The 23,449-nt window shown below is 45.0% G+C and overlaps 3 protein-coding genes across 4 annotated transcripts; 1 reads left to right on the forward strand and 2 right to left on the reverse strand.

Moving 5' to 3' along the window:
* Positions 1-345: 345 nt before the first annotated feature.
* Positions 346-3,103, forward strand: LOC105287937 (solute carrier family 35 member E1 homolog). The gene is made up of 3 exons (XM_011353832.2): positions 346-1,113; positions 1,473-1,681; positions 1,765-3,103. The coding sequence occupies exons 1-3, from the start codon at positions 786-788 to the stop codon at positions 2,275-2,277; spliced, it is 1,050 nt and encodes a 349-aa protein (XP_011352134.2). The 5' UTR covers positions 346-785; the 3' UTR covers positions 2,278-3,103.
* LOC105287936 (glutamate receptor-interacting protein 1) lies at positions 3,045-7,502 on the reverse strand. The gene is made up of 5 exons (XM_011353831.3): positions 5,292-7,502; positions 4,597-5,114; positions 4,154-4,473; positions 3,735-3,959; positions 3,045-3,639 (listed from the first exon to the last, which is right to left on the reverse strand). The coding sequence occupies exons 1-5, from the start codon at positions 5,821-5,823 to the stop codon at positions 3,312-3,314; spliced, it is 1,923 nt and encodes a 640-aa protein (XP_011352133.1). The 5' UTR covers positions 5,824-7,502; the 3' UTR covers positions 3,045-3,311.
* A 125-nt stretch (positions 7,503-7,627) lies between these two features.
* Positions 7,628-23,161, reverse strand: LOC105287941. 2 transcript variants are annotated; one of them, XM_026975244.1, is made up of 10 exons: positions 22,993-23,161; positions 22,405-22,692; positions 22,268-22,299; positions 22,106-22,191; positions 21,720-21,852; positions 14,435-18,442; positions 12,810-12,943; positions 10,240-10,734; positions 9,875-10,129; positions 7,628-9,757 (listed from the first exon to the last, which is right to left on the reverse strand). In XM_026975244.1, exons 1-10 carry the CDS (start codon positions 23,121-23,123, stop codon positions 9,551-9,553), a joined length of 5,769 nt encoding a protein of 1,922 aa, XP_026831045.1. In that variant the 5' UTR covers positions 23,124-23,161; the 3' UTR covers positions 7,628-9,550. The 2 variants fall into 2 exon arrangements, with proteins under 2 accessions (XP_026831045.1, XP_026831044.1); XM_026975243.1 differs by lacking the exons at positions 21,720-21,852; positions 22,106-22,191; positions 22,268-22,299; positions 22,405-22,692; positions 22,993-23,161 and adding an exon at positions 20,606-20,966 and having other exon boundaries at positions 14,435-18,624.
* Positions 23,162-23,449: the final 288 nt, after the last annotated feature.

Raw genomic sequence — 23,449 nt, forward strand, 5'->3', positions numbered from 1 at the left:
TACACCCAAACCCTATTTTTACCTTCCCTTTCGAACGCACTATGGCCGGTATTCATAGTCGGATCTTATATTTAAGACCGTCTTAAGTGTATCTTCAGATACTCCGTAGCCAATGAAATGATCTATACAGCATCTGCAGATAAACTTAAGACGGTTTTAAATATAAGATCCGACTATGAATACCGGCCTATGACTCGTTCGAAAGTAGAGTTTACATGGGAAAGCTTCCTTGTGAATAGTTTGGACACGAATCATGTATCATTACCGAGCGTAACGACCTAGTTCACGTCCACTTTGTCAGGCGGCGCGTCAAACGTCAGGAAATGTGCCCGTGGAGGCTGGTGGCCGCTCTCAGGTTTCTCTCTGCTACAAGTGTAGGAAATGAAATAAATCACTGGGTAATGTCGGTTTATTGGTGTGTCAATCAACCAACATATACGAAATACTAATTGCTGACTTAGTACTTTGCATATATTAGTACTTTGTATATATCGGCGACTTGTGCCAAAAAATTTGAGACACGTCAAATATTGAGGAAGTATCGTAGTTGTGCTCGCTGGCGATACGGGGCGCTCGTTGTACCTTCAATCGGAGCGCGTCCCGCTTGTATTCTAGTCGGTACTCGGTGTCTGGCAAGGTTGGTCGCGGGTGGTCTGCGGAGCGGTTGAGGAGCGCGGAGGGATCGAGAGAATCCAGCTGGATATCGCGAGCGCGAGAAATCGGCGGCGAGTTGGAGCCGGGAGCTGAGTTTTGACAGCGCGCGCGCGCGCGCGAACGTAGACGTCATGGACGATAGACGAAACAATCGCGAGGTGATAACAGTGCTGTTCCTGTGTCTGCTATGGTACGCGGTGTCCAGCAGCAGCAACGTCGTCGGCAAGATGTTGCTGTCGGACTTTCCGTATCCGCTCACCGTGACTATGGTCCAGTTAACCTCCATCACCCTCTATTCCGGCCCGTTCTTCAATCTAATGGGCGTCAGGAGGTACTCGTCCAATATAACGTGGAGCTACTACCTGCGGCTCATCGTGCCCTTGGCTCTAGGCAAATTTCTCGCAAACGTGTTCAGCCACGTCAGCATCTGGAAAGTCCCCGTCTCCTACGCTCATACTGGTATGTGTGTGATGTACGTACGATGACGCGACTCTCGCGTATCCGGTTTTGACAATTCCCACGTGTATATGTATACCTGTAAGCGAACGACGACAGGATTTTGTCTCTTGGCAATCTTTCGTACGACGTAACTACGTAGCAATCTGTAAAATTGTACATTACTTGTCCGCTTGGCAACGTATTCGCCAGCGAGGAGAGAAATGTGCAGGCAACTGTATTAGCATATTAGCATCGAGCGAAAATGTTTAGTCAGATTTCATGATTTATTGTTAGTCGAATTTTGTCAAATTTGACGAATCGAGTCGCGTTGACGAAATTCGAGATGGCCTTGTATCAACTAAAGTCTGGCTCTGTCCCAGTGAAGGCTACAATGCCCCTCTTCACCGTAATCCTGTCGAGGATAATACTCAGGGAACAACAGACGTGGAAAGTTTACCTGAGTCTGGTGCCGATAGTGGGTGGAGTAGCGATCGCCACGCTGACGGAACTTAGTTTCAACATGATTGGTCTGGTGAGCGCGTTAGCGTCCACCATGGCGTTCTCTTTGCAAAACATCTACTCGAAAAAGGTAACCGAATATGATTCTGTAATGATAATCCATCCGAATTTCAATAGCTCTTCTATACTGTCGCAATCTTTTCAATGCTACAGGTGCTGCACGACACGGGAATACATCACCTACGGCTGCTGCACATACTCGGCCGTCTGGCTCTGTTCATGTTTCTACCGATCTGGCTTGTCTACGATTTACGCCGGCTGGTGTACGAGCCAGTGACGAAACCGTCCCCCGAGACAAACCAGTACGTGTTGGGACTGTTGTTCTTGGACGGTATACTCAACTGGTTCCAGAACATTATCGCCTTTTCCGTGCTATCAATCGTGATGCCTCTAACGTACGCGGTAGCCAGCGCGAGTAAACGCATATTCGTCATAGCGATAACGTTACTTGTACTTGGTAATCCAGTTACGTGGCTGAATATATTTGGAATGACCATGGCCATATTAGGTGTATTATGTTACAATAAGGCCAAGTACGACCAGAGAGTGGAGAAGCAGAAGGAGACGATTCTTCCCAAGTATTATAGTCCGACTCAAAACGGTAACAGTGGTTCCTTTATGATGAATGGATCTGCCGGCAGGCCACATCAATCATTCGCAGTCTAGTCTCTGTTGATAGAAATTTACTTTATTCTGACAAGCCGAGTCGTGAGTTTTCTACGTTTTTGACGCGAATATCGGGGATCGGAACGTGTCTCGTCCGCGCCTCGGGTGACATGTATCATGATGATTACATGTAATCGGTCAAATACTTAGAAAGAACTCACACTGACGAGCTGTTTATAAATTTATTTCTGTGTATGTGTGTACATACGTACATCTTGCGTAATTTAATTTGCATAAATGCTATGCGTTTCTTGTTGATAATATTCTGTACTTTTGCAACCGTTGCGATGAGTTTGGTGTTGTATATGGATTTCTCGTTTCTCGACTGCAAGACCGGACCTATCGATAATCGGGTAACGAGTGTTTATGCAAATTAGAATATTGGTTCATTAGCTGATTGCTGGTTCAATTAGCATTGCCGTACTACATCCGACTACCTTCCTCAAAATTGCTCTCGTTATTAAAGAGAGCAGCAGGTTGCAACATTCAGTTGGACATAAATCCGAAATGGTTTCGTACGTCGGACGTATTATTTATTGACATATTATTATATCGACTGTGTCGCAGGCTACAGGCTCAACGTTGTTCCGATTTTATTGATTCTTCCTTAAATTACTAGCTCATTATGCGACGAAGAAATTTAAACGTGTCTTCAAGTGCCGATGTCGCATAGGCGCGAATTGTACGTGAGGAATAAATGCGTGCGTACATGCGTGGATGCATGCGTGAATGGATTTGTATATGATTGTAAAAGTAGATATTATAGCTAAGAAAACCACAATCTATACATTTATTTTTATAAATAAAATACACATGTGTACAAAAATATATATTGGGAGCGTTCGTTATTGCGCGACCCGCGTACTCGCGTACGAGATTACAATCATCCTCCAAGAATTCAATTGTCGGCACAACAGCGGCGTTCTCACACTTTACCCTCGTCAATTCGTCAAACGTCTGATATACGAAGTAATTTTTGGCCGTTTTGTCTGTATTTGAGCCGATGCCATACCGATCATGATTGTTGCTCCCACCTACAATGTTTTCGCACTGTTTTGGGGCGACAAGGGTCTCGCTACTGTCAAATCAAGACGCGGTCCGGCTGCCGCGATAAGTGGAACAGCCAAACAACAATCACAATCCTCCGTGTTGGCTTCGTTAACTCGCAGAATCCTATCATATGGCCGTAAAACACCGTCGCAGGGTCCGCCGGGCCGCAAACGGTTTATATAAACGCCCCGTTCGTAAAGACCGTCAGACACCGAAAAGCCAAAGTCTTCGTAGACCGGATCCTTGTGCAGCGACACGTGGACTATCTGCTGGTTCCTGTTGCTGTCGGCACCGTCGCTACGTTCCTGTGGGCTGGATTCGAAAAATAAAAAAAAATTATGTTACACGATTAGGAAAAGAATTGTCGTTATCGGGTAAATGCGTTTAATCGTCAGGATTATCGGTACCCCGGATAAGACGGCATCGAGAGATCCAACTGTCCGCTATCCACAGAGGCGGTATCCCAAAGTCTCAGTATTTCCGGCATGGTACCGCCACCCTCTCCCAATTCGCCCCAGGAATCTACCGCGCTGTCCACGCTGGGAAGACTTTCTCTGGCCGAACGTAACACACCAGTAGGGAATTGTGGTTGGACCGTGTCGCTTCCTATGCTAGGCTCCCTACGATAATCTCTGTAAAATTCTCATTTCATGTACTCTGAAACGTGCGAAACGTAAGATGTCTTGTAACAATTTGTTTTTCTCATCGCAACTGAACCGTAGAGAGAACCGTAAAGAAAAAGAGAGGAAGAGATACAAATCAGGAGCTAATGTTGAAAGAGTTGAGACTTTTGTAGAAAATATCGCATCAAATGATTACGAAATACCTTGTTTCTGGATTAGGATCTGGCTTCCTAACGGTTAGAGCAATCACTGAGCTGCCGGGTCGGTGCAACAATTGGGCAGCTTGTCTCAAATCTCCCGATTCCATTTTTTGACCATCTATCGCGAGTAGCTTGTCCCCGGGTGTTAAACTACCCGTACGGTAAGCGAGTGATCCTCGACGAACCTCCGTGATTGTCAAGTCATCGTTGACCGTAAGACCTAGATCGGGTTGGCCCCCTAATGGTCTCGCAACTCTCACCGTAAACACTCCGGAACTTGGAACCACCGGTCCACCTACTTTGTATTCTATCACCAGTTCAATCTAACCACATATCGAAATATAAAACACTGCGTTTAGTACAGACAAGTATAATAATAATAATAATAATAATAATAATAATAATAATAATAATAAAGATAGGAAGAAACAGAGAGAGATTTATACCATTTGCGACGTCTCCAGAGTATTAGCTACCTCAACCGGTTGCAGATCGCGTAACATTCTTCGATTGATGGCGATAGCTTTATCGCCGGGCAAAAGAACGCCGCTTCGCTCCGCTGGACCGCCAGCTTCCAACAAACTCACCACGTAACTCGTACGATCCTCGGCTGGTTTTAGAGCGAGTCCGAAACCGCGATGATCCGGTCGAAGAACGACCGTCAGGCTCTCCTTCATCTGCAGAGTCTGACTCGAATTTTGCTGAGCTTGCGGCTGAGCCCTTCTCTTGACCGTTCTCGCGCTCGGTGGTCGCGGTAATATCTCCAGCCTGGCGATGCGACAGCTCTCGGAATTGTTCCTAAGCAACTTGGCGGCCGTTACGGCATCCTGAATAGGCATGTCGTCCACGGCCAGCAGCCGATCTCCCGCCTGCAAGGCGCCGCAGCGATCCGCCGTGCTCGCCGGACGAAGACTCTCGATGTAAACTCCGTTCGGTGTCTCCCTCACTGTTAAACCCAGCTCGCCTAGACACATTTCCACAATCAACAAATAAATATTACAATATAAAATAGCATTCTGATTTTTGAAGAGTGTCCCTCCGATCGACAACGATCGATACGCAACCGAAAAGCAATTTCCATCACGCACATCGAGTGAGGAATTCCGATAAGGAAACCAAGCAGCTCTACAAGTATACGTACCTGAGAGGCCGCGCTCCAGCTGAACGAGCAGTGGACCGGAAGTGGCTGCTCGCGCCTCCTCCATGTTCGCGACGTCGTACTCGATCGTGAGGGAAGCGACAGGCGCGTCGGAGCTCCTTCTGAGCGCTCGCTGAGCTTCCGTCAAGGTGAGTCCGCGCAACTCGGTGTCGTCTACCGCCAACAACCGATCGCCCGGTCTGACCCTTCCTTCTTTGGCGGCCGGACCGTCCGCCTTTACCCCGGTCACCACCAGAGCCCTCGACACTCCGCCACGAAGAGTCACGCCGAGACTGCCACCCTCTCGCTCCACCCTGACCTGCGCGACCTTTGACGAGACGCTGGACGGCGACGACGACGAGCCGATCACGCCCGTTGCTTCGTGCTCGTCCAACAACAGGAAGCTGTGAGGGTGGTATTGCGTGGACGTTTCTTCCGTTCTGGTCGAGTCGGAACTCGCGGACGTCGCGACGCTTCCTGGTCTGGCGCGGCTCTTGTGCGAGCGCGTAGTCGCTAGTCTCAATGAACTAAACATTCTCGTCGATCTCTTTTCGTACGTCCCCGTGATACTCTTCGTTATATCTCGTCTGCGTGGATCCACGTTGTCTGCCGACACTTTGCTTTCCTTACCCCTGCGAGATTGTTTTTTCTTCCTTTTCTTGGCAATTTTACTGTAATCTCTGACAAGAGTTTACAGATGAAATTTGCGAGACAATTTCGGGATTTCGTTTCGCTTTGTCGCGAAAGAGCAATCTTAAGATGGGTCCAGACATGTGTCGTATCACCGTATCGTATCATGATCGCGTATCACGATTAGCTTAGTGTGGACGGTGCGCCGTATCACATCTGCGTATCGTATCTGTGTATCAAAATAATACGCAGATACGATACGACCATGATCCATTCGAAGTCGGTATTTCGCCGAAACATCAAAGAAATGATACGAGATACGGATACAGTCAGTGTGGACGCTTACCGATCCTGAGTATCCTGACTCGATTCAGTCGTGTTGCTTCGTCTAGCGATCGCAAAGTTATGGCTAATCTTTTTTGAACAGGTATTACTTTCCTATATGTGGTGTCTATTTTGGAAATCTGTTTCCCCACCAAATTTATCAGGTACTCAAACTCAATGGGTGACATTCTTGTGAAGTTTTTGTACTGTCCACTAACAGATTGAAACTTTAAGTCGCGCAATAATTTTGGGCCACTGTATACTTCGCGATTCGCAAAAATTCTTTTTATCCACCACCGTCGTGATTTCCTCGGTTTCTTCAATAAATAATGAAGAAAAATGTAATTAACAGCAGCTAACTGTACAGACATTGTCTCCACAGCAGGTTAACGTGGAACGATACGTTAGATGGAAAACTAATAAAGAGATACAGATAAATGATACGGATACGGATTGAAAGCAAGGCCTCGGCGTATCATTATAACTAACGTATCCATATCATGCATGATACGCGATTATGATACGATACGATGATACGACACATGTCTGGACCCACCTTTACGTCTTTCTCTTACGCCTGTATTGCATACTAACGGGCTCTAAATTGTTGCACTATATCATACGTACATATCGTACACATCGAGCGACTCGAGTTACTCTTTGAGTTAAAATATCGCGATTCTGTGATAAAAGAAGAAGCTTCATACACAGGGCCGACGAACTTTGTATTTACTTGTATTTACTTGACAATCTCGCGACAGAAATTCACCAAAGAGTCAACACTCGTAGACAAATTCGAGGCTGTTTCGCGCGAGCTGCACTGCCCTTTACTTTGAAGAAAATGTAAGAATTTCACCGATTAAAACGGGAGAACAACGCACGTACGAAAGAGATCGGGTCATGATGGCCCAATCGACGATTCTTATTGTTCGCGCGATAAACAAGAAGACGTCTCGATGTCTTTGTTCGGTTATCCAGCGCAGCGTGAAACCGCCGCGCTCTTGCCGCGGACGAAACTCCTTAGAACTGTGAGCGGAGAACTGTAACGACTCTCTCACGATGGATCTCAAAAATAACTCGTCCGATATAGGGCCGCATCGCCGCGCAGACGAGCGGATCTATTTATACAATCAACACCCGCGCCTCCGCTTTAAACGAGAATGCCGTGCGGCCCTGCGGACGCCCCGCAGTCGCACGTCGTAACGTCAAATCAGATTATGCTTCTTCTTATGATGAAATTCTCGACGGCGCTTTTCCACTTTTCTTAATCTAAAGACAACTCGCTTGGTCGATCGCGACCACGCCTTTCGGGTACATTAATCGCGTCATGGGAGCAAATTTCAGTGAATCGATTACAGAGAATAAAATAAATGTATTTCTATTCATTGTTTCTCTTTTCCTTTATGAAAACATCAATTTTTATTACAAAATATGGCACAACGCGCGTGTCTATGTCAAGTAATCATACAAAAGCACTGGAGAAATCCCCATTACTGGAAAGATTAAGCAGTGTCGTTTCGCGTTGACTAGAGTTTTGTTAATGAAGAATCAAAAGTAGTTTATACTTTGGGCGCAGATATTACTTTATAAGTAAATAAATAAATAAATATTATACACAATAGAGATTTTTGTAAATTTTCGATGCTTAGACTACGTCCGAAACGTAGTTTAGCATCGTCAGTTGCAGAGCAAACCGCACTCGCAGATTTAGAGACCATTGACCGATCCTCTTAACCCATTGCTTTTTGCTACCATCTTCAACCTTTCCCTCTCTCCTCTTTCTATCCTCTCATCGTGCACTCCTGATCTTAATTTCTCGCTCTTTGGCATCAATTTCCTATCTCGCTCTTTCATGTTCAATCCGTTCCTTGTACTCTCACTTACTTTACGATTGATTTGTAGGAATTGCGCGATGCTTTCTTTCAGCTTGAATTTATTAACCATTCAGAAGCATCATACTTTAATCTGCATTTGGCAATTTTAATTCAAAATAGTTTTAAATGTATCTTTATCGTGCTTAACGAATATCACACATTTCTTTTTTAGCTACAAGTTACATTAATCGAATTAACGCTATTATTTCTCATACTTTTCTGCATAGGCCATGTTTATGTACAAAGTTCGCAATGATCCCACAGAATCTTACGACAGCTCATCACTTTCATCTCGGCGGATGCTCCGTCGACTGTGTGGTTTGCCAATTCCTCGACGATCTAAAGTTAGCGCGTGCGACGAGCGCGGAGCCAACTGTATACGAGTGAGAGCGCACGATCTAGAGGAATAAGGAAGAGGAAAGAGAAAAAGAAATGATGATTAAAGCAAAGAGACGAGAAAGAGCGTTGAAAAAAATACAACTAGAAAGATAAGGGGAAGAGCAAAGGAGAAACTTGGAAATTATATCCGTGAAGAGAGACAGTAAATGGAAACAGAAGGAAGAGGGTGAGATTTTCGACGCAGTCGAAAATGAAAATGAAAAAGAAAAAGGAGAGAAAGTAAAAAGGACATCGAGCGAAGAAACTTGAGTGGAAAATTGCGGAAAAGTAATTCGGCAAATTTCCGGACGAGAGCGAGTATCCGTTTGAAGAAAACACTCGAGACTCTATCGCCAGCCAAAATACAATAATAAGACACTTGAAGTATTAATAACTTAGTCTAAGCGGTTACGCGAGGCCGAGAGACCTATAATAACCGTACACGAGTGCAGCTAATTACGCATCACCGAAATTTATATCGGGATGAGGCGGTATCAGCGCACACAGTTTCCGCTTTCCCGATTGAGCATTATATTTCTGGCATGCACGAACGAGCAATAATTATAATTGAAAATGACAGACTTTACCGCACGCGCGTTTCTTCACGTCGAATATATATGTATACGTATATTCATACCTCGAGCTTTTTCCGACGATATAATGATCTTGAACGCAAAGGATATGCAAAGAGAGTACTAACGATTAGACTTATAGTGACGATGTGACTCGATATGATCACGAGCTGAATCAGACAAGCGTCATCGACTGCATTGTTCGACATCTACGTCTTGTTCTACGCCTATATATTGACATATTTATATACACGAAATATATTACGATATATGATATAAAAATCGATGTATTCTTATTTCTATGTCATCTCCGTGCATGTACGGATAACGGTAGTTTGAGGAACATTAATAACAATCAGCTAGCTGTATTCTTTACATTCAGCTAGCTTTCGCGATTCGCATTACTGATTGCTATAAATCTGCCAGTTCCAGTATACTTTCGCGTTCCCACCGAGGCACCTCACCATCGGTGACATCACCATAATTAGTCCGTCGCATTTGGATTCGTGTAAGAGAAGCCGCGGAAAACACCTTGGTCCATCGAAGTCAAGATCTGCTCGGGCACTGGCGTGAGTCTTGGACGCTCAGCCGTGAATGCCGTATCAAAGTATTTCGTGTCCAAAGTGTGATCGAGCGCGGGCTTAAAAGGCGGTTCCAATTGCCGTCTCTCCAGTCGATCCCAAGGCACTTGCTGCAAGATATAAAGGAGATATGCACAACGTACGCCTGTATCGAAATAATGAATGCTCTTTTAAATAACACGCCCAATGCGTTCACGAGTCTTCCGGTTTAGGAAATTGTAGATTACCTGAAAGAAAGCGTGCATAGCGATGTCGTGGCCGGGCGGCCTTTTGCCGGAATCCTTTTCCAACAAGCAGACAAGCATATCGGTGGCTTCCTGACTGAGGTAACGAGGTATAAACGGCCGTTCGTTGCAAATGCTCCAAAATAGTTCATCCTCGTCGCATCCGGAGAACGGTGATTGACCGGTTAGCATCTCGTACAACAAGACACCGAACGACCACCAGTCCACGGATTGATTATACTTGAGTCCTTTTATAATCTGCAAACACGAAACGTTTGTCATCTTTCTACTTTATCATTGATTACGTAAACATCCGTGTATAACGCGTGAGCTCTTTCGAAGAGCAGTTGTCGAACGACGCGACGTACCTCCGGTGCCATGTAGTCTGGCGTGCCACAGAACGTATCGGCCGTTCTATCCAGGAAGATTTGGAGCTTGCACATGCCAAAGTCCGCGATTCGTATATGGCCTTCAAAGTCGAGCAGCACGTTATCCAATTTGAGATCACGGTAAACGATGCCCTTCTTGTGCAGGAAATTCAGTCCGGACCAGATTTCGGCGGCGTAAAACCGCGCGCGCACTTCGGGAAATCGGCCGGACTTTTGGATGTGGAACATTAGGTCGCCTCCGTTCAGGTACTCCATCACGAAAAAGAGATGCGACTCGGTCTGAAAGGTGCAGAACAGATGGCAGAGATAGGGGTGCCTCGTCGCCAGGGTGAGAACTTTCCTCTCAATCAGCGTGCATTCGACGTCGTCGTCCTCGAGAACGACGTCCTTCTTCAGACACTTCACCGCGTAGACGCATTCCGTGCCGCGTAATTCGGCCAGCAAGACTTTACCAAAGCTGCCTTTACCCAGGACCTGCGTGACATGCGTTACATGCTTTTAAGATTATTCCGTACGAAATGATGAAATGTCAGTCTTTATTATTTACTACTACGTCTTTGTGGGAAAAAGTCATGAACAAGTCTTTACTACAGAGAAAGATTATTCAAGTTGATCCTCGCAGACTCATAAAGTCGAAGATTAAACTTTTCAAACATATTCGCGCTCCATCCTTTGGATGATTTGTTGGCGAGACCTCATGAATCAGCTGGTACACGTGATGTAAATACACGTGATTCAAATTAATTTTCGTCGAGCTCCGAGCCAAAGCTGCGCTCGATGAACTGAATCGTAAATCTCTACCGACTACTCGTTTCCGTCATACTTGTTAATAAAGATCGCTAAAGAGTAGTTCTCGTTAGTGGAACTGACACATAAAATTATTATACGAAAAACGCTTTACGCGGTGGAAGAAGATTGCACCTGTGCAAGTCAATTGAGTTCTTTGTCGTAAAAGCGAGATTTTCTTAGGACAAAAATTGTCGTTGCGTGCCAATCACCGAATTAATAAGACCAAGTAGCAAAATAATAATAACGTGCCCGTTTTTGCGTACTTTTGTCGAGACAATTTTTATACCTTCGCAATGTCGTGCATTAAGCGTGTCGTGTTAAAATTTCGCGAAAACATAATGTGGTAACGTACGTCTGGAAATACGCCAAAATTCGATACGCAGCAGCAGTAAACGTTCATCTTTTTCGGTTGCTGGTATCGCGCGGTATGCGAAACACATTGTGCGCACACTTGCGCAAAAAGAAAACGTTTCTATAGTGTTTTCACACATTGTGCAAACAAGTGTCGAATTAAGAATAACAGCAACGTGTGTAGCAATGTTACTACTATCAAATCATGTACCCTATGAAATTTTCCTTCCTTTCGGATAGCGCGTGACAACTGCACACACAGAAAAGATTTCTGGACTTAATGCTATTACTCTTTAATCTATCATAAAATAAGATCGCTATAGCGACAATCATATTTATTATTGAAAAGAAGCATATTTTAATCTTGAATAGAAAATTCGAAAATCTAGATTAAAATAATCTTGGTGCTCTCTCATTAATTTTCTCAGAAGGATTTAGATACAAATTTGTAGCAAGTTCAAAATATTCTTGATTTAAGAATATTGTGAGATCTAAAAGACATCTTATTCTATCTTGTAAGAGAATTTGTAGAATCTGCACAAAACGGCCAATATTTATGTGTTGCAATCGAAAATCGGGAAAGTGTTTCTGTTATTTTCAATGAATGAGTGCAATACTCTACAAGAAATATTAAAAGATATGGAAATGTCTTATCTCGAATCTTATTTCTCAAGTAAGTATATTGTATATACTACTTACATTTCCATATCTTTTAATATTTCTTGTAGAGTATTGCACTTATTCATTGTAAATAACAGAAACACAGAAACACAGAAACACTTTCCCGATTTTCGATTACAACACATAAATATTGGCCGTTTTATCGGAATAAAGGACGCAGAAGCGCCGAGTCGACGAGCGACTGTGAGAAAATGATGCGTCGACATCGACAAAGCCTACTATAAAGTGGCGCTAATATCAAATTATTCTACATACAAGAATATATAAGCATAAATTTGTATATGTTACTCTTGTCTGAAGACAGTAAGACAATCTTATTTAATTCGAGAGAGAAGAATAGAAATTACTGATTTAAATTAAAAATTGTTTTATTTTCATATTTTTTATACTTGTAATACGATTAAATTAGTCAAGAATATTTTTCGTCTTGTTATCAGAAATCCTTTCTGAGGGTGTGCTGCTTGCTAAAAATGTGAGAAATTTGCTTTTATCGTATGCATATTATATGCACAAATGGCGTAATATAGCCTAGAATGTAGAATAGTTGGCTGGGTTTTGGAAACCAGCAGAACGGAACGCATAGCCAGATACGTGAGAAAACTAAACGAAAAGTTTGACACAGGTGCGTGTCGCATAAATTCAATGCAAGATTTTGGACGCTCTTGCCTACCAAAACACGACAATTATAGAATACACTTTGTCCCATCAGATCTTTGCGTTCAACTTACTTTGAGAAAATTAAAGTCCGTCACGGCATATTTCTTGAACCTTGGCAAGTTGGTCGCCGGTGGCGTTATCCGACCGCTCGTAAAATGATCCGACGAGTCTGAGTTCCGTTGGTTGTCCGATGACTGCGACGGTGCTAAGAGTAAATGATAGTCACATTACGAGAAATCTCCATCCTCCATTTCTTTGAAGTGAGTAAAATAGAGCAAGATTTAGAAACGCATGCCGTGCGACTGCGAGCATCTTTTCAAGATTATTCCAATAATTGACTCTGATATTACCTGAGCGTGATTCACGAGATGATGAATACGACCGTGTGATAGCGAAGAAACACAACGAAGAAAACGAAGGAGACAAGATTGTTAGCTGTTTAGGAAATAGGAATTGTGCTCCTCGAAATCTCGTTATATAATAGTGCGAAAATGTAATAAGCGCGCGCGCGCGCCCGCGCCACATTACTCACCTCTCTTCAGAGCTTGCAACGCTTCCGCGACTAGCTTTTGATTTAATCCACATAGATTCCCCGTCAGCTTTTCGCACTTCTTATGACAGGCCATGTCACAATCTACAGAATCGTTTTTCAGATCGCAGAGCAATAAAAAATATATGTTTATAAGTATACTTTCAAGCCTGTTTAAACTTACGTTTACGTGTAATGTGTTTTTATATTCTTCGATGCATCTTGTAACGGTATCATTTGTCACGATAATTAGTTAGAGTAGACTAGACGGTAGTTATCATATGTATATAGGACTCTAACTATACACCACCACTATATGATACTCTTCTCACTCGTGCTCCGAGTGCGGGTGTGCGTCTGAGCATCGTGCCCATGTTGCTTTCACCGTTGCAGGCATCACAGCACGTGATATCGCTAAAACGAGACTCGCCACGGAGGAATGACGTAAAGAACGATCGAGTTTCCTCGCCTGAGAGTGCTCCGGGGCACCGAAAGAAAAGATTCCGACCTAATGTCTCGAATTTACGATACGCGTCTGCAGCGCGACATAAGCGTGTTTTTCACGAGAAAATTTCTTTTCACATTTTCGCGCGTTTGTGACGCGTGCGTGTTGGTGGACTTGCAAGTGCACATGGAAGCACGATACCGTGTCTGCAAGTTTATATGCTTCATTGTTAATACACAGAGAAGCGTATAGCTCTAGCGAGTGGATAAATGCGATTCAAACGCGAGTTTGAATCTAAGCAACTCAAGATACACACACACACACACATCTGGATGCGATTTCCGCACAATTATTAAATCACAATTTCATTGGATTCCGTTTAATTTTGTTTAATCCGCGCGCGTGCACGTCTGCACGCCTACATGCAAAACTACAGCCAAAGAATGCGAAAATTTCACAGCACGCTGATGCAAATATTTGCTGTAACAAACAGAATGCAAGTCAGTTAGCATTAAATAGCTTCCGTCTTGAATAGCTTCCATGGTACAAGGTTAGTGAGATCGTTTCCAGGCACTTTCGAAAATCTTCGTTAAGGCATTAAATAGAGCCGGCATCTTTCGCATCGACAAGTACAATGAAACCGCGACAGAGAACCATGATTCGTGCTCCGAAAGTGTCTGGATAATTTGCCGGTGTAAGCACAGATAAAGCAAATAAAGTACTCGAGATTCTCGGTGAACCGTCGAATCCGGAGTCGTTGCTCCTGGTCGAGTTCATTCTCTTGTGCTCGGGATCGTCGTCCAACTCGGTGCAAGTCGATCCGCTGCCATCCGTGCTCTCCGTCGTTGCGGTGCTCGTAGTGCTGCCGGTGCTGTCACTGCTGACAGACGGCGTTCTCGAATGATGCCGCCTCCTCTTGATCTTGGCCCTTTTCACCTTGGAGAGGTCCCTCGGTGTGGCTGTGAGCAACGCCGAGGGCGTCGTGTAGAACATCCTCATGAGATCGAGTGGTCGTTGCGAGGGTGAATTCCTTGGACTAGATTTCGGTGAGACTTTAGGTGACGGTTTCGGCAACAACTGCTTCTCGGTAAGGGTCGTCTTCGTCGATGTCTTCGAATCGTCATGAATCGGGCCCTTCTCGTTTGTCGGCGCCTTCTTGGTCGACGACTTCTTCTTTCTGATCACGCGCTTCGTCTTGGACGATGGTGGGCTGACGGTGGGACTGGCGGCCAAGCTGGTCTCTTCCGATGCGAGAGGAGTCTTCACGTCATTGGCGTTTGTCAAGTCATGCTGATTGCTCCACTTGGATATCTTTTTCATTAAGCAAGGCTCGTGGGGCTCATTGGTTGGAGTGCTGGGGTCCTCGTGCTCCTCGTCGGACAGGTTCCGATTCTCGGGTTCTTCGGGCAACTTGGGCGCTTCGACTATGTTTATTAGCGGCACACTGATTCGGGGTGTCGGAGTAGGTGTACCCGCAGAAGCCACGGGAGTCGTATCGTCGTTAACCGGATTGGATCGTATCGAGGAATCCGTGGAATCCTCGCGTTTCACCGGAGCCTTCTTCACGGTTCGATTCGGGTCCTTGCTATCGATCGCTATTGAGAGATTACTCTTCTTCTTCTTCTTCAGTGGCGGTGGCGGCCCTTTTCGTACCGTCGTCGGTTTCTCGACCTCGTTTCTCTCGATCTCGCTCGTTACCTTGGCTTGGATCGTTACTCTCTCTTCCGCTTCCTGTGCTTTTGTCGTCTTCGTTGCCGGAGTAATCTTCTCCGCTTGCTGGTCGCCTCCGATGGCGACGGCGACGTCGCTGGATTCAACTGGCAAACTGTCGAGCGGTGCGCCGCTTATTTCAACGACAGTCTCATTCTTTTTATCATCGTATTCTTTTACCAGCACTGTCGACGATTCCCCGTTCGTCGACGGCGAGTCGCTGGATATCCATTTCGGGTTCGCTGGATTCGCCTTTCCCTCGACTCCGGCAGGGATCGTTGTCTCGTGAGAGAATATTTCACTCCATTGCTTCGATCTCGTTGCTTCGGGACTTCCCGGTGCTTTGATCTCGCTCCAAAAGTCGATAGATTCGGTAGAGGCACTTTTCGACAATTGACCTTCTTCTTGCGACTTGTTGCTATTCACGCCGGCTGTCACTAGTAGTTTCTTTTCAGTCACTTTATTCGAGACTTTTGTCGTCTTTTGCTCCAACGTTTTTGGAATCGTGGCGTTGTTCGAGGACACCGGATTACTCGCATTCGATGAGCGATCGCCAGTGGATTTCAAAGTATCGACCGAGGTTTTCGGGAAAGTCGTCACCTTGGGCAATCTTGATTCTATACCACCAGGCTTCGTCACTTTGCTCTTGGGGTCGGAGCAATATCGCAAATCCTTTCCTACATCACCACTAATTTCTTTAATGTCAACTTGTCGGTCCTTTGACGGTTTTGCTTCTCTCGATGTGACGGTTGACTGTTTTGGCGCTTCTACGATTACTTCCGCGATCTCTTTCACGATCTCGGATACGTTTCCGTTAGTCTGTCCGACTTTCTCATTCCTCGGTGCTTTCGCCAAATCGTTGTTCTTCGCCGGCTTGACATCCGTCGATAGTTTCGCCTTCTCGTCGCGGTCGTTGTTACGCATTTTGCAGGTAGTTTCCTTGAGCAAGGTCGTCGTTTCTTCTGATTTAGCCGTATCGTCTTGATGATCCGCGTCCATGTTCAAGGTCGACTTAGTCACGTCTACGCCATTGGCTTTCTTCGGTGTGTCGGAAGAAGCGAGCCTCGCCAAGTTCCATGCTTTGTTCGCCTTCTTTCCCGGCAACGTCCCGACAGTCCCGGCTACGACGACGTCCTCGACACTTTTCGACGAGTTTGCCAGGTACTCTGCCTCGGTTTCTCGTAACGATAACTCTGGCGCTTGTACGGCATTATTTCTATCCGTATTAATTTTAGACGGTTTTGGCAGGCGACCGGTCACACTTTTCGTGCTGCTGGCGCTGTTCTCGACATTATCGTCAGCCTCGATGGAGGTGCGAGCAACGCTCCGCCTTGTTGCTTCCTCGACACCCTTGCGCGACGTCGACGTCGACGTCGTCGTTGTCGTCATCTCTGGCTCGATTTGAAGATCCCTCTCCTCCACGAGCTTATCCCGTGTTCTCGAGGTGACAGAGTCTCCAGTAGCGAGAACACTCGACATTTCGGCAGTCGAGACCGCTTCCGGGCATTTGTTTGTATCATCTTCTTCCGTCGCATTGTCATCCCTTTGATTCACCCGTTTCTTCACCGTTTTCGCAAAGACGTCTTTAGACGGTATCGTCGACTGTTCGATTTGCGCGTTGTCTTTCCGTGCATACGTCGGAACGAATGCCGAAACGCTCGGCCGTATGGAACAGCTATTCATAGCTGTTCCGGAGACAGCATTCTTTGGAGACGGCGCATCCACGGTGCTACTAACGCGCTGCACGTCGCTCTTCGTTTTTAGGACAATCGCGTCTCGTTTCTCCTGTGAGGACTCTATTTTTCTAGCCTCGTTTAACGCCGCATCCTCGATGCCGCTGAAAGCGCTCGCCATTTTACTCTCGCCGTTTGTTAACTCGGTGCAATCTTTGCTCGTAGTAGAGTTAATTTTTTCCGATTCGAAGCCATTCATCTGGCTCGGTTGGTCTTTATCACTTTTCGCGACAGCATCGAGTTTCTCGTCGAGTTTTCCCGTAGGTTTCCTCACGGTCAGGTATACGCTGTGCCTCGACGGATCCTTCACGTAAGGTTTCCGCACGGATAACACGACCTGTGCTTCCGCTTCCTCCATTCTCTTCGGACAAGCCGATGCCCCCTTGTCGGCTTGAAATTTTCTGGGTACAGGAACCCTCACGCTTTCTCGAAACTGCTCGGTCTGCGTCGAGTCGCGCTTTTCGGAGTTTGCGTTCATCCAGATCGTAGAAAAATCTCCGACGCTGTTACAGGCTTCGATCTTGTACATTTGGGGTTTCGGACCGTCGCCTGTCTTGTCCTTGTCCTCCTTCTCTTCCTCCTCCTGCCACTCCTCGATTTTGGATTCGGTGGACATCTCACTGGAAGTACTCGAGCGTCCGTATTCAGTCCGTATATCGTTATTCATGGGATCCTTATCGGGTTTTTTCTTCCTCTTTGCCTTCTTCATCGTTTTTCGTATTCTCGCTGCGGCCGCTTCCTCTTCTTGTCCTTCTTCCTCCTGAGTCAGCGGGTCGGAATCGGCATTCGTAGCGGAATCGTTCCTGTCGTAAGCGTTGGCACCGTTTGTCATCAGACGTTTCGACGTTTTTCTCTTCTTGATCAAGGTACCCCGTCGAGCCTCATTCTCGATCTGAGCTTGCTCCTCAGCCACAAGACTGTCCAGCACCTTGGCCTGTACTTGCGCGTATGTGGCTTCTCGCTGCAGTTGCTCGGGATCAAGTTGCAGATCGGCGGAGGACCTGCGTCGCGTGAATCTGCGAGTGATGCCCTTGTGCACGCCGTTGTCTTCGTGTTCCTGAGAATTCTCCCGAAAGTCGTCGTCCAAACTCACCTGATGGTACAGGCGTATTTGTGCTCCGCCGTCACCGTCACCGTCCCGTTTCTTGTCCTTGATGAAGAATTTCTCCATCAGGAGTTCGCCCACTGATTTTTCATGCCTCTCATAGTGCTCCCGTAACGCCGGATTATCCTTTAAGGCCTGCGATCTGATCTTGATGGTCGGCCGATCGCGCCGCAGACGATTCCCGGGACGATTTCCGTCGTGCGTTAGAATTCTCGGTGATGAGACGTCGATATCCGCCGTGTCGATCACCCGTCTCGGATGTCTCACCGAGATTGGCGAGAAACGATGCAGATGATTGAGCGGCGACTCGGAGATGGTCGACAGGTGCGGCGAGAAACGTGACAGTGGAGTGTGGAAGGGTGTTCTGCATGAATATTGTGGAATCATCAATTCGCCGCGCGTCCTACGTAAATCCGTATACACGCTACCTCTCGAATAAAACTCGCGTTGATACAACTTACTTTTGTTTTGGCGGATACTTTTCTCGCGGATCTCGTGTTCAACGAGTTTCTTTCGTAAACAGCGTGGGCGTAACGATTATGTCATACGCATAAGCGGTCGTTGGGAGGCTACGTGCGAAAAAAGCTTCGGCAATCAATATAAGATTATTAGACTTTTCGTCGTGACCTCGCGATATCAGATTTAACGCAGCATCCTGGAAATCCTAAGCTGAATCGCGTTAGGAGATGGAGGATCCAGGACTGTCACGCGAGTAAATCCTTTCGTTCGTCGAGCATGAGTAAAGCTAACGCCAGACTATGCGCAATTCGTAATTCATAATTTGTAGAGATTCATTGGACATTCGGGAAAATTCGTTATTCGTCAGTGTAAACCTTCCACATTATTCGCGATTCGCAGTACATCATTCATAATTCGAATGGAATGATTCGTAATGGTTCCTTTGAGTTTCGTCAAAAAACCGCTTGGCTAGCGAATTAGTCGAATTAGCGAATCGACGAATTTTCCTTTCTATTCACAAATATATAAATTACGAATCGCGCATAGTCTGGCGCTAGCTTTACATTATGCGGATCGACACGTTCGTATCGATCGAGCCCTTTGATCGGCCACGCACGTATTCGCGCGTATTCGCTCCAATGCCAAATGCTTATTTTTGTTCCGCGTTACGTCGCGGAGCGAAAACGTTTCGCGAACACTTGTTGTGTACATGTGAAAGTAAACGTGGATCGTTCGACGATATCGTTATACCATTACGTTACGTTACGTTACGTTACCAACGAATGTACATAACATAACGTTACCAATGTACATACGATCTTCTCGAATAACGTAACAAACAGATATATAACGCAGACGAGACGAATGCATAATCTTGTGCGCGTTTTCAGAGAAACTCGTCTAGAAGGAAAATTGTGTGCAACAGTATTCTTGTATAACATGTATTCCCCTACTTGCTCTTGTCCGATGTCACGCCTCTCTTTTCTTTTTCTCATAGCAGATTCGTAGGCAATACCTGCGCAGGGAAAAAAGGTTGCTAGGAAAAGCTGTCGATGCATATGAAGTTAGAAAAAAACGCATTCCGATAGAAACATTTCATGTCGTGATACATTTTGCTATTTCTTTATATGGGGAAATTATTATACATTAAATGAGATGGAAATATGCTCTAAGCACTTTTCAATACACGTTTGAGACACATCTTCCAGTCAGAACAATCAATGATAAATGGTAATGCAAAAAATAGAAAAAAAAACAAATAGAAATGCAATTTTATGTATTTACGAAACAAACACGTCAATTTGGTGTTCTTTTTTCTTTCGTAACAGACGAAATGTGAATCTTTGGTCGCGAATAATTTCCAAATTTATCGCTGAGTTGCTACCGCGCGCAATGATGAATGACTTTAAGAATCATATGCAAAGAGTCACGGATTTGTGTTGGCAAAAAGCCGTTAGCGCGAAAGATGGATGAGAGAGAGGGCCAGGAGAGAAAGAGAGAGAGAGAGAGAGAGAGGGAGGGAGGGAGGGAGAGAGAGAAATATGTGTTGCTTGCAATTATAGCAACATGGGCATCTCGTGCACTCGGAATATCTTTCGAGTATCGCACATATTATTCGACGAGAGGGAAAATTCTTTTATTTTCGTATTCTCGAAAAATATTTTACACGTACACGCGTAACGGCCGTGAGAAAAGTTTCCACCAATCAATGTCTGCTAAGATTGAAAGAATTGGGATAAAAAGGAACAAACAGAAACTTTCTTCTTGAAATATGTATATGTAGCATAGTATAATAGACAATAGTCTGAATGTCACGTACAAACAACAACGCTGCACAACGTTTTGTCAGGCGACACGGCGTTAAAGTAAAACTACTTCATTCTTACCGCCCGGTGGACGTTATTAACGAGCTGTGAGTCGCGTACGCTCCTCCTCCGTAATAGTACGGGACGTCGTTGTAGTATGGCATTTTTACACGGTGTTTATTCTCTTGACACTAAACTGCGGCACTAAACGACAATGGGATACTCGACGATGACACCCGACGGTGAATGGAAGGAACACGGGAGAACCGGGAGGAACGCTGATCGGCGCCGCTGATCGAGGAGACGACCGAGCAAGCACTGCTCTTTGAGCAGCGGCGGACCGGCCGCGCGCGACCGAGATGCGAGAGCTCGTTCTCAGGTGTGCGAAAAGCAAAGCCGTTCTCACGGTTCAGGGAGCCAACTCAGTTTAAGCCGGCGACCCGATGTAATAATAGAATTCTAGCGTACGAGGCTTCCTAGCGCGAGTCTAACTATACTACCGGGACTCTAATAACCCATGGTTACACGCGCGCGTCCGCGCGCGCGCGATGACTACAGCAGTTGCTGTAAGTAGCAGTGTTAATTGGAACGTTGAAGAACGCGGAACAATATTTCTCCGTATTAAATGATTGATGGAGATAATCCAATTGCAATGATTCTTCAAACAAAAAGTTTTACGTTTCTAAATGAAATTTTGATGCCCTAAAAAGAATTCTTTTATGCAGACTGATCTCGAGACCGAAAGTCTCGAAGTGAAGATGTGTATACTTACAATCATATTTGATATTATACTTGATGTTTTCATGCAAGTACAGCAATAACGACATAAAAAAGCATGAGTGTATAAAATTAACAATAAGTACTGTTTAACTTAAATCAAGTTCAAAATTTACGTCTGCCTGAAAATTTTCATCAACAATCTGAAAAGCAAAACATGCAGAAAGTATGCGCACGCAAAATGGAGTTACATTAGGGAATATGTTAATATTAAATAAATAAAAAAAATAATTCGATAGTACATTACACATATACATACTAGTTGCGTATATTATCACGCGTCGAACGGATCAATGAACGTGTCAATCACCCGCAACACGAACCGAATAACGTAAACCGTTCAAGATGCATTAAAGACTTTTAAAATAGTGTGACTCGCTAAAAGCTATTGAGAAAAGGTAGCAACGCGTTATATTCTTACCATCGCATCTTAAACCCTGGCGAAACAATCCGTACAGCATCGAGCCGCAATGATCGCAAAAAGTCGGCGACATGAAAGTATGAGTTCGAAATCTGTGGGGCACGTCTATTTTGAAACGTTCCTTCAAGTACTGTAACGTGTGTGGGATAAAGGCATGAGTCAGATAACAAAGTAAATGACAAAATTATCTTTGCACTTAGTGCACTTGCATTACACATCTTTAAGCTGTTTATTTAATCTGTATAGAGAGTTTTGTGTGTGTGTGTGTGTGTGTTTGCGCGCGCGTATAGATTCATTTATCAGCATAAATATTATTATTACAAGTTTATTTATTTTTACATACCTTTGCAATACTCTCTGTAATCGTGGATAGTGATACTTACTATCGTATTTTCCGATTCTCTTCCACTTTCGGGACATTTTGTCAATAATTTATCATGACATTTCTTGTGTACTGCGGTCTGACATGCTGCAATGAAAAAAAGAGAATTGAATCGTCAAACACGAATGGACTTTTTGCGGAAACATGAAGGGGAAATCTTTACCTTGGCACTGATATCCCTGCTTCCCAAAACCCCTGGAATAAAAGATGAATACTTGAAGGTCATTTCTTCTTTTCTATTTATTCATCGACGAGAAACGTCGATGTAATTATATAATATACATCTGTGTCGCATATTACCATAAAAAATCTTTGCAAAAGGCGCAAAACGTTGGTTGTCGAAAGAATTTCGCCACGAGCTTGTGGCCTCGTACAATGTGCACTTTGTTATGTTTAACGGCGCCTCTTCTCCTCGTGATGGCACGTCCGATATTATTCCCTCGTGAGAGAAGAGGCGTCGTCGACGCGGTAGAATCCTTACCATCCCTCCGGGGAACTCTGGTTCTATAGACATAAGTTCTACCTTGCGAGGTGGCCGAGGTGGTCGGCGGTAATTCCGTAGGATTCAACAGCGTCGGCACTCTCGTCCTAAAATCAATTCAGCATCACGATATTTCTCATGCGTACGTGCTTTATATGATAAAAGAAATCTAACGGGTACACGAAAATCATTGGAACGTGTCATTAATATATTATATAAATGAATTAATCGTGTTTCGTGTAGGTATCAAAGAGATTGCGCACGCCAATAAAGAAAATAAAGAAGTAAACGAATAAACGAGAGCCTTAAAATTGTTCAACTCCTTTGAGAATCCTGCTTTTTAATTTTGTTCATTTCAATCGTGCACGTGTCCGAATGTGCAAAGTTTTACGTACCGAGTAGCTCACCTGTACGTGTATCCTTCCGCGCCGATACCACGCGCCGAGGAATTTCGATGATCCACGGAGGGCTTCCTTCCGGAAGAGCCCGATCCGCCACCGTTCCTTCTTTTCGCGTGCGATCCACCGGTGAACATCATCTTTCACGATTTCACTGACAGTCCGACTCGGCTTGGCTTTATTATTGTCGCACTTTATTATCGCATCAATAGTGCCGTCGCGTTTGCAGCTACCTTTTAATTCATAATTCATCGTCATATTCGCGCGTATCGTACATTCCGATGCTCGACTCGATACATCAAATGGCCAGTGAGTTTCACAAACGCCGATCACGATCAACACGAGTCGACGCGAAAAAATTCACGCGCAACTCGAGTTGCTATAAATATCCGACGGTTTCGCGGTTCACCGGCCAGCATGCCAATGTAGCGTTTCCTGCGAATAATCGCATTGCTCTTTGCGATCG

This window comes from Ooceraea biroi, chromosome 2 (genome assembly GCF_003672135.1).
Source record: "Ooceraea biroi isolate clonal line C1 chromosome 2, Obir_v5.4, whole genome shotgun sequence".
In the NCBI taxonomy this organism is placed as follows: domain Eukaryota; kingdom Metazoa; phylum Arthropoda; class Insecta; order Hymenoptera; family Formicidae; genus Ooceraea; species Ooceraea biroi.